This window comes from Danio rerio, chromosome 12 (assembly GCF_052040795.2).
Source record: "Danio rerio strain M-AB ecotype USA chromosome 12, GRCz13ab, whole genome shotgun sequence".
Taxonomy (NCBI): Eukaryota; Metazoa; Chordata; class Actinopteri; order Cypriniformes; family Danionidae; genus Danio; species Danio rerio.
Genome location: NC_141032.1, coordinates 11,147,002 through 11,160,498, shown reverse-complemented (window position 1 = coordinate 11,160,498; position 13,497 = coordinate 11,147,002). Strand labels below are relative to the sequence as shown.

Here is a 13,497-nt window from a genome sequence, read left to right as displayed (position 1 = left end):
TTTGTTAAGGCAGAAAAGACTATTTAAAATTTGACTTTAAATTGCAGGTTCTAGCATGGGGACTGCGAAACATGAAGATGTATCAGCTGGCTCCAGTGACTTCACCCTGTCTGGTGGTGGAGTGTGGAGGAGAGCGCGTTCAGACAGCGATCATCAAAAACATGAAGAAATGCCCCAATTTCCAAGGAAATGTCCTCTTTTTAAAAGTGGTAGGCAATAAGACTTTGATATTTTAATGCAGTGACATTTATATTTAAATGTGGTTTAAGTATCTATATAAATGTGGTTTACGTGTCTATATATCTTCAGCTTGTTGTTGTTTTGTTTTGTTTTGGGTTTTTTTCTTCCAAAAGCTTCTACCAAAAGAAGAGATGTATACTCCACCTATAGTGCTGAAAGTCATTGACCATAGACCTTTTGGACGGAAACCTGTGGTGGGTCAATGCACCATCACTTCCCTGGAAGAGTTCCGATGTGACCCCTATGTCACAGTTTCTGAAGTTGCCATGTCTTCAAAAGGTGCGTTATCTATTCCTTATCTGTGATGGCTAAATTTCATTCCTTCCTTTCACTGATTTATTTTTGGAGATCTCTTTCATAAGGTGTGCACCCATTCAAGGTATAAAAAAACACTTTTTAATTTGCTTATATTGCAGGATCACTTATCGTTTCACAGTTTCTAAAATGGTTAATTTAAGGAACCTCTTTAAACCCTGCCTTTCTGGGCTTCTGCTCTGCTCTGATTGGTTAGATCTTTCAGTCTGTTTTGTTTTGGTCTGCCACACCATGGGTCTGTTCTTTGTATATGGACTACTTGGTTAGCTGGATTTGGATATTGATGATTTGACACGATCCAGGATCATATTGTTCTTCAAAAATCTGAGAGTTGTTGTCATTGCAACAGTTCAGGTAGTTCAAACCTGCTTGGGAGCAGGTCCATTTCATATAAACGGGATTAGTTTGGGTCAGTTTAACCAAAGATAATACTGAGAGTATGTACCAAATGCATATATTTTCTTACAGTAGCTGTATACACTTGGAAAAATAGTAAATATATAGTTTTTACACATATAAAGTTAAAAAAATATATATTAATAAAACTTTATGCAATCTGCACAATAAAAGTACTGCCACCTGGTGGTTCAAAAAGAAAATTTATTGACATTAACTTTTTACATATAAACGGATACAAACGCGTACATGCACAATATTCAAAATTAAAAAAAAAAGGATAATTTATGCAGTCATGTATGTGTTTTGACCGCTAATAGCCAGATGATTTGGTGCTTCGCAAAAGTTGCAGACAACTTTACCAATATTAAAATGATTTTTTGATGCAAAATTAATTTATACAGTTATTCCTTACGCCGATTAACATAAAAAAATTTAGTAGCCCTAGGCTACTATAATAAAGAAAATCTTCTCTAAATCTAAAACTAAATACATTGATATGCCTTGAAATACATGATAAACACTCTTGACACATTAAAAGTGTAAAGCCTGCAGCCCACAACAAACGCGGACAGTTATTGCATATATTTAACAAACCTTTTTGCTAATTTTACGTAATTTAGCTCAAATGGATAATTGAATATTAATTAGATGATGTCATTACGCTGCTGTGCCGTCAGCCAATCGTTGCATCGCTAATCATGTTTTCGAGGATCGATATATGTCCTTCACAACGCATGCAGCGATCTCAGATCAGTTCATCCAGACATTTTTATCTGATTCGCGAACTCGTTTGAAGAACCAAATTAGCGAGAGATCAGTTATTAAGATAAACAGATCCAGGGTCTGCCAAATCATGTTAGATCATTTAAGTGAGGTACGAAGAATGGACCCCATATCTGAATTTCAGCTTGAGAAGCATACTTAGCACTATATATATATATATATATATATATGAGATATTAAACCCCCTGAATTATTAGCCCCCTGTTTATTTTTTTCCCCAATTTCTGTTTAACAGGGAGATTTTTTTCAATATTTCTAAATGTATAATAGTTTTAACTCATTTCTAATAATTGATTTGTTTTATCTTTGCCATGATGACAGTAAATAATACTTTACCAGATATTTTTCTAGAGACTTCTATACAGCTTAAAGTGATATTTAAAGGCTTAATTAGGTTAACTAGGCAGGTTAGGGTAATTAGGCAAGTTATTGTATAACAATGATTTGTTCTGTATCGAAAAAATAAATAAATAAAGCTTAAAGGGGCTAATAATTTTGACCTTAAAATTGTTTTTAAAAATGTAAACTGTTTTTATTCTAAGTGAAATAAAACATAATACTATCAAACATACTGTGAAAATTTCTGGTTCTTCAACATTTGGGAAATATTTAAAACAGAAAAAAGGGGTTTAATAATTCTAATTGCAAGTGTGCTTAAATACTTCAGAAAAAAATGACTTTTTTATTTGCTTTATAAATGTACTTAAATTGAAATATGAACTTGGATTAACCCTTACATATCAAGTTCAGCAGTATGTTACAGTACATTTCACTGGTGTGTACACAAACTTTAGCATAAACTTCCCTCAATTTACATCTTTTAACATCTAAAAATAAAAATTCCACTCTTATAACAATGAAAAATCTTAAATATTTAAATATTTCCCAGAATTTTACCCTTAGTCTTATATGCAACGTCTTGCCCAGGCTCATGCACTCTGCACATCAGTTAGCTACACTTATTTAAATGTCGCGGTTACACAGAATAAAAAAATCGTGTTTTTTTGCAGTAAAGATGTTGTCATGATTCACTTCCCCTACCCCGTGTGTCTGTTTTATTTTTTCCCATACCACGCATGTATTTGAAATTTGTCTGAACTTTTACATTCACAATCAACTGTATAACATTTCGATATCCAGAATCAAAAACATAATGTGGACTTTTCACTTTCTTTTCTTGCAGTGTCTTTGATGGCAGCTAGTCCAGGACACCTCTCAGTAAACATTGATGATAGCAGACAGCAACTTCTAGAAGCTCAGGTACTGTCCCTGATGTTTTGCTGTTGACAAGTCAGTGTTTAGGTACTGAATCTCACATTGTGAGAGAACTCTATGAATATAATAGACACTGGTACACACATCTGTGTTATCTACTTTGTGAATTTCAGTACATGTATGGCATCTCAGCTGCTGTTGACAAAATAGCCACTGCTGGTCACCGTCAAGTATGTATAGTAATAAGGCACTTTAATCAAAATTCCTCAATCTAGTAATTAAATGTAATTCATGAGCTAATGCTATGAGGTGTGTAGCTTCTGCCTTAGTGCTAGCTGTATCAGAGTGAGTGTCATTGCTTTGTTCATTATGCTTATACTTCTCCTTGCTAAAAAGAAACAATGGCAATTCTCTTTGTCACCAGTAGAGGCACTGAAATTACATACTTCACCAATGAAATGTACTTTGTACCTCATATTGACCCTGATTTAATTGTCAATCTTAATTCTGTATTTAAAAATGGGTCCAATTGAGGGTATATCTAATCAATCTAATGTGCTCCAAATGATCAATCTCATTTCCCATTCAGGTGATTTATACAGCTGACCTGCTTTATATGGAATACTAACATTCTTGAAAGTGTGTTGTGTACATGTTCTGTTTTTCTACTGGCTTTCTGAGGCTACATCTCCACTAACCCAAATAGATTTGAAAATGAATCATTCTCTACATTTTTTTTTTTTTCTCACTAAACTTTACTGAACTTTTGCACATTCTATGTCAATGAAGAAATTGCATTTTATTTATTTAATGTTGTTGTCCTTTTTCATGTTCAGGTTTGGAAAATCAAGATTTTTAAAAACAGCGATTCATGTTTAGTCATGTAAAGTACCTATAAACATGTTGATATCACATTTATAGCCAGTATGTGCAGTTCACAGTAGCTGCGTTTACATGGACCTAAATCATTTGTTTGAAATTGGATTTAGCCCAGTTTGAATTAAAAAGTGAAATTTTATTCAAATGGCAAATGGTGGTTAAAACCTTTTCAAATCCAATTGAGAGGACATCTAAATGCTCGACTGAACTGATTCAGTCATTGTCAACATTTTCCAGTTCAGAAAAACAATATTTGAAATCAGGTCTACAAGCAATTCCTTTGTCTTCATGCTTGATTTGTGCTTTGACATGCACTATCAACCCTGGGACCTTATATAGACAGGTGTATGCCTTTTCAAATCATGTCCAATCAACTGAGTTTAGCACAGGTTACTTCATAGTAAGCTGCTAAAACATCTCAAGAGTGATCCGTGGAAACAGAATGTACCTGAGCTCAATTTAGAGCTTCACGGCAAAGTATGTCAATACTGAAGTACATGTGATTTTTTTTTTTTTTTTTTTTTTTTTTTTTTTTTTTTAGGTTTTTATTTTTAATAAATTTGTAACAACCTCAGAAAAAAATAAAAAACACATTGTCATTATGGGGTATTGTGAGTAGAATTTTGAGAAAATAAATTAATTCATTTTGAAATAAGGCTGTAACAAACAAAAAAAAATGTGGAGAAAGTGAAGCACTATGAATACTTTCCGAATGCACTGTATGCTTGGTGATCATATACTTGATGGAAACACAGTCTTATGTCCTTTTAAATTGTTCCTTCCACTGTCGGAGAAATACTGCAGGACATTTGTCTTCAGATGTCTTGTTTTGTTACGGAGAATGGGGAATTTTTATAACTTATGCTTGTAAAATCAATGGCCGTTGTCTGTCCAGATAAATTCATTTTATGTCTTTTTTTTTTTTTTTAACTAAATGCAAAAGGATTGAAAAGACTCAATTTTGCTGTCATGTGGCAAATAATTTAGAATAAAAATATTTTTGTAATTTCTGACATTTTGGTGTACATGAGGATTTCCATACAAAAACGTCCTTTTCAAATGTATGTGGATTAATGTAGATCTAGCCAGCTTCACCTATATTAAATAACTTTATGTATTTTGAGTGATATGGGCATGTAATCCATGAAGTATTTGTACAGGGTGCACAGTTCCATTTAGATTTAGCTGTTGAAATACTGGTATGAATTTCAGGATTCTTTTAAAAATATTTGATAGAAATAACATGTCATTAAATCACCTAGACGTTGCACTGATAAAATTATATAATCCTAACTTTAATTTAACAATATTCCTGCTTACCAAACCTTAACGCATGATCTTTTTTTGTGTGTGTGTGTGTGTGTGTGTTCAATACATGATCTACCTGGCAGCGTGAGAAGGTGAGTTCTTTCCACCTAAACCAGTTAGATCTTGTTTTACATTATCAACAAACATGTATATTAGTTCTATATAGATAACTTGCTCTTTTTGTCTAACTTACAGGAGAAAGAAACTGTTGATTGGTGGAGTAAGTTTTATGCTTCCCTTGGACAAAGTGAGAAATGCCGTCCTTATCTTGACAAAGGATATGACACACTGGAGGTGAGTGTCTATACTGTAGCAAAGCAATATAGATTTGCATTATTATGTAAAATTAAGTCAGTAAATACACTGATATTTAGGAATGTTAAACTCTTAACATAAAAATGTGTTGCTTTAAAAAATCTGTTATTGTATCTGCATTAGTAGTAGGATATGCTTTTACAGACTGTCACTGTAATTGTTTCTGGTTTCATAGGTTTATGAGCATGAGCTTGAAAATGTGAAGGAGTTCATGGGTCTTACTGATTTCTGCAAAACCTTCAAATTGCAACGTGGGAAAAATGAAATCGATGATGAGGACCCCAATGTTGTTGGAGAATTTAAGGCAAGGTGTTTTCTAATTGGGTTTGGTGTTATACAAGTCACATTTTGCATGTCTTGCTTGTCCTGTGTAAAGGCTGATTTATACTTCTGCGTCAAACGCCGGTGTATGCTACGGCGCTGACGCATAGCCCTTCGCCGTGGCCGTCGGGGTCACTGACGTGCACTTCTCAAAAAATGTAACTACACGTCGCAACAACGCGTAGTGTAAGCTCTGTGATTGGTCTGCTTGGTAGGCTGACGAGTCTGGGCGGGACCGAGAGCCGCGCAAATGGCGCGAGCGATTGCTTACAAGTGTGGAGTACCGTGAAGGAGCTCCGGATGGAAAGTTTTGTTTTGTGTTTACCTTATAGTTAAAGTTGTTGCACGTCCGCCGGTTCCTGTCTCAAAATGAGCGAGTTTGAGCCACTTGTACATCCCGGAAGTGTTCAGGAAAAGCAAAAATCCAGAGAAGAAACTCGACACAGAGGAACATTTACACCTCTCTGCCAACTAGCGTTTCGGAAGTGTTATTGCAGACCGACAGAGACAGCGCGCAGAAGTATAAATGCACAGCCACGCGCGTTGCATGCGCCTTGGGTTACGCCGGTCAACTGACGCAGAAGTATAAATCAGGCTTAAGGCTAGAAGCTTACACTGCTATTCTGAACCAATAATCGGAAACAGAAAGCAGTTGAAGGATGGCGTGTTTAAATCCATTATTTATCTAACTCCATTTTAATTAATCTGACTCCATTAAAGTTGTTATCATCAATGATAAAGAGAAAGAATCTCTATGTCTTAAAGCAGATAAAGTTGTTAATTAAGGTACATGTTTAAATATACAGACAGTAGAATGACACAAACTAACATACTTTATAAAGAAATTAGCTGTAACATATGCACTGCTGAGCAACAAAGACAGTGAAACTGCCTTTGTTAGCATATAAGGCTACGCACTGGTGTGCGGGAAATGCAGAGTAAAAGCCATTCTTCCAGATCAACAGTTACCTTTCCTTATTATACCCTGAGCAAAGCATTGTCAAACATGAGTGAAAACCAACCCCCAAAACCAGCTGGACATGAGAGCAAAGTTGAGGAGATAAAGTGGGGGAGAAGTACATTAACATACTCTCCTCAGGCCATGACTCAACAATAGTAAATATATTATAGATTGAAATACAATTAATCAATGTCTCTGTTGATTTCATCACTACAACACTGAAGTCATAAACTGTCAAATGATACCAAACATGACAAAGTAATCTGAAAGAAGAACACAAGCAGATGAATTGTGTATGGTGAAGAGCACATGGTTACTGCAAGCAAATGGCAGAGATGTGTATCGGAGATGTGAGGAACTCTGCCTCACCAGGAGGACCCATCCCATGCTTGGAATGTCTCAGTAGTCCTTCATTAGCATAGAAAGAAAAGTATATAATATTTTCTCGGCTTATACCTGCATTAGTTGAAAAAGTCACATTTCCAAAAGTAAAATGAGCTGAGAGCACATTCTATGTTGACTTTTGTGTTTTTTTCCATTCCATTGTATCAATTGATGATGGTTTTCAGGGCTCTTTTATGGTCTACCCATTGCCTGATGACCCAACGGTGTTGGCTCCACCACGTCAGTTTAGAGAGCTGCCCGACAGCGTCTCTCAGGAGTGTGTGGTCAGAATCTACGTGGTTCAAGGCATCGACCTGCAACCCAAAGACAACAATGGCAAAGTACTGTCTTTTGTTCAGCATTTCAGAAAGCATTAGAAATTATTTTGTTTTAACTACTTATTTACCAATTACTTTTTTGGTAAACAACAAGCAATGGTTCCTTATCTTTTCTAGTGTGATCCCTACATCAAAATCTCTTTGGGAAAAAAGTCTGTTGATGACAGAGACAACTATATGCCCCTGACTCTCAACCCGGTGTTCGGAAGGTAATGTAAGATTAAGAGTTTGTCATGGATATTGATGTCAAGCTGTTGAAGAGGACTGATCGAGAACTGTTTTCTGTTTTGTAACAGAATGTTTGAAATTACATGCTTCCTCCCTCAAGACAAAGACTTGAAAATTGCAGTCTATGACTTTGATCTGCTAAGCCGTGATGAGAAAGTTGGGGAAACAGTGATTGACTTGGAAAACCGGTTCCTTTCTCACTTTGGATCCAACTGTGGTTTAGCCCAGACATACTGCATGTAATACACTTTATTGACTTTTTTTCTTTGAGGACAATATTAAAGAAACGGCTTGCATACTATAAATACTAACTTATTATTCATCAAATAGATCTGGGCCAAATCAGTGGCGTGATCAGCTCAAACCATCTCAGATTCTTGAGCATCATGCTCGTTGGAAAGGATTGAGTCCTCCTCGGAGTGAAGACAATGGCAACACTTTATCCTTTAATGGCCAGCTGTATAGTCTCTCTGACTTTGGTAATTTTTCAGATTTGTATTTATTGCTTTTTTTTGTCATCCTTATGTTTGCTTGACAAAGTGTTGTTTCTTTATGTAAACCAAACTAAACTGTCCTTTTAACCTGTACTAATTTAAGTTGAAGATCTTTTCTAGTTCATTGCACATACAGTTGTACCTTAGTGGACAATACAATGATCACATTTACCTTTGTTCAATGAGATTTCGAGGGGGAAATCCAGGCATTTTAAATGGAACTTATGTATTCAAATTTTCATTTGAGGTAAAAAATTCCAATTCCTGACTATAAATAAAGTCGCTTAAGTGAGTTTGGCTTTACATGTGAGTTACAATTGATATCCTTTTTTGTTTTTATTATATTTTTAACATACAATTTTGCTAAAGAAACCAGTCCATAAGACCGTTGTTGAACAAATTGGACAATTTTTCCTTAGCAGACAAAAAATTATAAAATAAATCCTGTGCTTCAAGAAAGACATTTCACTTTTTCTGGTGCCAAGGATACCCAGATAAGATGAAACAAGATACCACACAAGTAATGTTTTATGAGTCTTTGAGACTGCCCCATTTAGGCTTTAATCTGAATTGTGCCTTTTTGGTAACTGTTGCTTTAAATTTAAATGAAATGCTCTTTTCATGAGAGGGTGGAGTTACAAATGCCCTTGTGTCGGCATAGTGGCAGATATAAAAACAAGACTAACATCCTATGCTAATGAAGGAGAGGTCACCACTAATGGGTTGGGTTTTCCGTACAACAGAAGAATGTCAATCAAAGCATTTCTGCAGACTGTTTTTAAAAAGTGTGATTATAAAACAAATAAAATTAATACATTTTTACCATTAGAAGCTGGTTATATTCACAGACTTGTGCCACACAAAACCCTTATAAAAGTGATTTTTGCATAATAGGTCCCATTTAAAAACCACCCAAAATCTAAATAACCTTAAATGAAACTTTAACTACAGTGTTTTGTCAGGCCAGCATGCAAGTCATGTAGTTATGTTTGGTGTGCTGTTGTATATTTTTCTGTGTGTGCATTTTAGAAGCAAACAAGGAAATTCATGAACACCTGGGACCTCCAAGTGAACGGATTGCTCTGCATGTCCTCAGAACTCAAGGACTGGTTCCAGAGCATGTTGAAACCAGAACTCTATACAGTAGCTTCCAGCCGACTCTCCCGCAGGTCTGATGCTGCTCACTGTCTGGTTCTTTCTGTGATTATTTTTTATTATTTTTTTTACAAAGATCTGTTTTGTTTGATGGCAGGCTTAAAACTCTGCTTTATCTGTGCTTTGTAGGGAAAACTACAGATGTGGGTTGACATTTTCCCAAAAAGCTTAGGGGCTCCTGGACCACCTTTTGACATATCTCCACGCAAAGCAAAAAAGTGAGAAGAAATGGATACTTTAAGTTATGCTTGTTTGATCAATGATTGACTAATAAACTTTTTTTCTATCAGGTACTTCCTACGCGTCATTGTTTGGAACACAACTGATGTAGTCTTGGATGAAAAAAGTATTACTGGAGAAAATATGAGTGACATCTATGTCAAGGGGTAGGTAAAAATCTTTTGTTATTGTTTAAGTCAAATAAAGAGAGCATCATAAAAGTTTCACTTTTGACAAAATTATCTGTTTTTCTTCACAATTTCTTCTTTAACAGTAATTGAAATGTCTGGTGAAGGTTGTGAGAACGAATCTTTACATTTTTTTTTAATATATGTCACACAGAAACTATTAATATTGTGCAGGATTGCTTGCTTTTATACATATACAATACAATACAATATTTCTTTACATAGCACATTTAAAAACAACCATGGTTGACCAAAGTGCTGTACATAAGATTGCTAAAAACAGAAGCAGAATATAAAAGAAACATTTAACAGATAAAAGCAATAAAACGGTAATCAAGGAGTATTAAAAGAGAGAGAAAATAGATAGGTCTTTAAAACAGACTTGAACACAGAGATGGAGGGGGAAAGTCTAATGTGAATTGGTACACTGTTACAGAGTTTAGGACCAGCAACAGCAAACGCTCGATCACCTCGTTTTTAAGGCGTGTTCTGGGCACTGTGAGTAAATTGACATCGTAAGATCTCAATGATCGAGAGGGGGTATATGGACAAAGCAAGTCAGTTAGGTACTGAGGAGCAAGATTATTGATGGCTTTGTAAACAAAAAATACAATTTTAAAATCAATTCTGTATTTAATAGGTAACCAGTGAAGTGCAGCTAAGATTGTAGTTACCGACTTATATTTGTGGGTGCCAGAGAGTAGTCTAGCTGCTGCATTTTGAACCAGCTGCAGACAAGAGAGAGAAGACTGAGAAATACCAAAATAAATAACGTTACAGAAATCTAGACGTGTTGTTATGAAGGCATGAATCACCGTTTGAACATTTTTCTGGGATAAAAGGGCTTAACTTTAGCCAGTTGTCTGAGGTGGTAAAAGCAGGATTTTAAGACGATGCTAATCTATTTGTCAAATTTTAAGTTTTCATCAAAGATGACACCTAGATTTCTTACACACTGGGTAATATGTGGGGCCAAGGATCCCACATTGACATCTAACAGAGAATTTTCTTTGTGCCCAAATACAATTACTTAAGTTTTTTTATTTAAATAAAAAAATTGCTTAACATATCTAATATGCATTTGTTTTTACACATATTTTTACAGTGTTTTTTTTTTTTTTTCATATTTATGCAATGTTTGACATATTCTTAGGTTAGTTTTTTTGTTTTAAATGCCTCTCCTCTTTTTTTTTTCCCCTCCAGCTGGTTTTTAGCATTTTTGATAATATACATATGTTTATTTGTGATTAGTTGGATGCAAGGAATGGAGGAAGATAAGCAGAAAACGGATGTTCATTACCGATCTTTAGATGGCGATGGGAATTTCAACTGGAGATTTGTTTTTGGATTTGATTATCTACCCACGGAGCAGCTGTGTCACATATCGAAAAAGGTAATGCAAATTTGGTTTAGCTTCTTATTAGGAGCACTCCACAATATTAAAACATTTTTTTTTTTCATTTAATAAGGAACATTTTTGGAGTCTTGACAAATCAGAGTTCAGAATACCACCCAAGCTGACTGTTCAAATATGGGACAATGATAAATTCTCACTGGATGATTATCTGGGTGAGAAGACATGTATATGTAGCTATTCTTGGAAATGTGTGTCTTTAGTTCTTCTGTGTATTTATTGAATTTGTATTACAGGTGCTGTTGAACTTGATCTGCACCACCTTATTAGCCCTTCTAAATCATCAGAGAAATGTAGCCTTAGCATGTTGCCGGATGGACCTACACATCCCAAATCAGACCAATACAAATCTCTCTTTGATCAGAAGTCAGTAAGAGGATGGTGGCCGTGCTACATGGAAAAAGACGGGAAGAAGGAGCTTGGTGTAAGTGTAACTCATGTTTAGAATCTGTTTTTAACATTTTATGATACAAACAGGCATCACTGAAAAAAAAGATTCAAATCTAATTCCTTGGATTTACTAAATTTACGTTAAATAATATGTTAAGTGGTTGTAAACAATTTATTTGGGCTGATTTAAAACAAACAAATTAAGTTGGACATTACTAAATTTTATTTGTTTATAATCAACCAAAAGGAATTGTTTGCAACAATTTAGCAGAAATAAAAATTTCAGTGTATGCTGATATTTAACAATGTGAAATAATTGCTCAGAAAGAATTTTACATTGTTCCGACACAAATCAATTGTTAACTTTTAATTGTTAATGCCTTATTATGAATTAAAATCAAGAGTCGTAATCATTTTAATAAATTGAGTTGGCAACTAATACAAATCAGTTGTATCGTTTTTATTAACATAACTAATAGGGAATATTTATTTATAATGAGACTATATTGTAAAGTGTTGCCTGTTGTACTGTAAACATTTATGCAGTTACATTTGTTTAAAACCTTTATTTAATCTATATACAATAAGCAAAACAAAGTATTTTTTTGGTAATTATAACCGTAATTATAATTTTTTTGTTATTATAATGATTATATTGTGATAAAAGCTACAGCAAATAATTGCAACAAAAGTTGATAACCGTAAATAAATATATTCATTTTCATTTATTTAAAAATAAAAGCAAAGGAGTACAAAACTGCATTCACTTTTATAAGCATCACAAGCTAAGTTATATATATATATATATATATATATATATATATATATATATATATATATATATATATATAAATTTAAATATATAAATATATATATATATATATTTTTTTTTATCTCAATTCAGACTAATATATTTGTGTCAGAGTTTATATGACACAGTTAGGCATGCAAGATATACATTTTTCTGTTCTGAGAATTGCATGATGTAAACAAATTGGCTAGATGTAAACTAAAAAGAATTGCAGGATAGAACTAGGCATGTGACTATAACCATTTTCAAGGTATACCGCGATTTGTAAAAGTCAAGGTTTCAAGGAAAGTTTCTGATATAACATTCCTATGGGATGTGTAAAATTTTTATTTTTATTTTTTGTAGGAAAACAGTATCTCTAGCAGAAATGAAATCCAAAATATTATAATTGTTTCTCAAAATAAAATATATTGTGTTCAGAAGAGGGAAAAAGTTAGTTTTTTTACCCAGACATTTAAAAAGAATTTATTTTAGAGCAGTAATCGCAATACTGTCAAACCGTGATATTTTTATCCAAGGTTATCATACAGTCAGAATCTTATACTGGCACATGCCTAGATATAACACAGAATTATATTTCATCCCCTCACAATTCTGAGTTGAAATATTTGTTTTTTCGAGGTGGACTATTTCTGTCAAAATTGTGAAATTTTTAAGTTACACTTTTATCCCATAATGGAAATTGAATTTCGTAGTTTTCTTGCATTTTTATATTTCAATCTTTGTCAATCTACTATAGATGAAACTTTTCAGATTTAATGTTGTTTAATCTGACTTGTTTTTTAGTGTATTGACCAAAACATCAACATTGTTTAAAATATAGTAAATTTTAAACAACTTTTTCAAAATGCATCTATTTGTCAATTCTGCGTGCAGGATTAAATATGCCACACATGGAAAGGCATGATGCTGTTAATAACGTTTCATCATAAAATGATTCCTAAAGGCTTGATTTCATTGTGTTTATTTATGTTGTTTTTAGGGAAAGGTTGAGTTGACTTTGGAGATTGTGAACGAGAAGGAAGCAGATGAGAGGCCTGCTGGAAAAGGCAGAGATGAGCCCAATATGAACCCGAAACTGGATCCTCCCAAGTAATTGAGCGCTCACTTTATATGGTTTATCGCTCTGTGGGTTAACAG

At 34.1% G+C, this 13,497-nt stretch overlaps 1 protein-coding gene across 6 annotated transcripts in view; it reads left to right on the top strand.

The window, feature by feature from the left end:
• The window catches only part of myof (myoferlin), a 52,673-nt gene that overhangs the window by 38,454 nt on the left and 722 nt on the right, over positions 1–13,497 (top strand). For 2 of the 6 annotated variants that reach the window (XR_015503351.1, XR_015503350.1), the window contains 17 exons: positions 48–209; positions 354–519; positions 2,921–2,997; positions 3,126–3,186; positions 5,335–5,433; positions 5,630–5,758; positions 7,306–7,461; positions 7,576–7,667; positions 7,755–7,925; positions 8,017–8,165; positions 9,210–9,349; positions 9,465–9,553; positions 9,626–9,721; positions 10,994–11,135; positions 11,212–11,311; positions 11,393–11,580; positions 13,340–13,449. Coding sequence is in view for 4 of the 6 variants with exons in the window: in XM_087274831.1 (XP_087130957.1) it covers positions 48–209; positions 354–519; positions 2,921–2,997; positions 3,126–3,191; positions 5,335–5,433; positions 5,630–5,758; positions 7,306–7,461; positions 7,576–7,667; positions 7,755–7,925; positions 8,017–8,165; positions 9,210–9,349; positions 9,465–9,553; positions 9,626–9,721; positions 10,994–11,135; positions 11,212–11,311; positions 11,393–11,580; positions 13,340–13,449 (2,132 nt within the window). In the remaining 2 variants the exon portion in view is untranslated. 6 annotated transcript variants of the gene reach the window in all.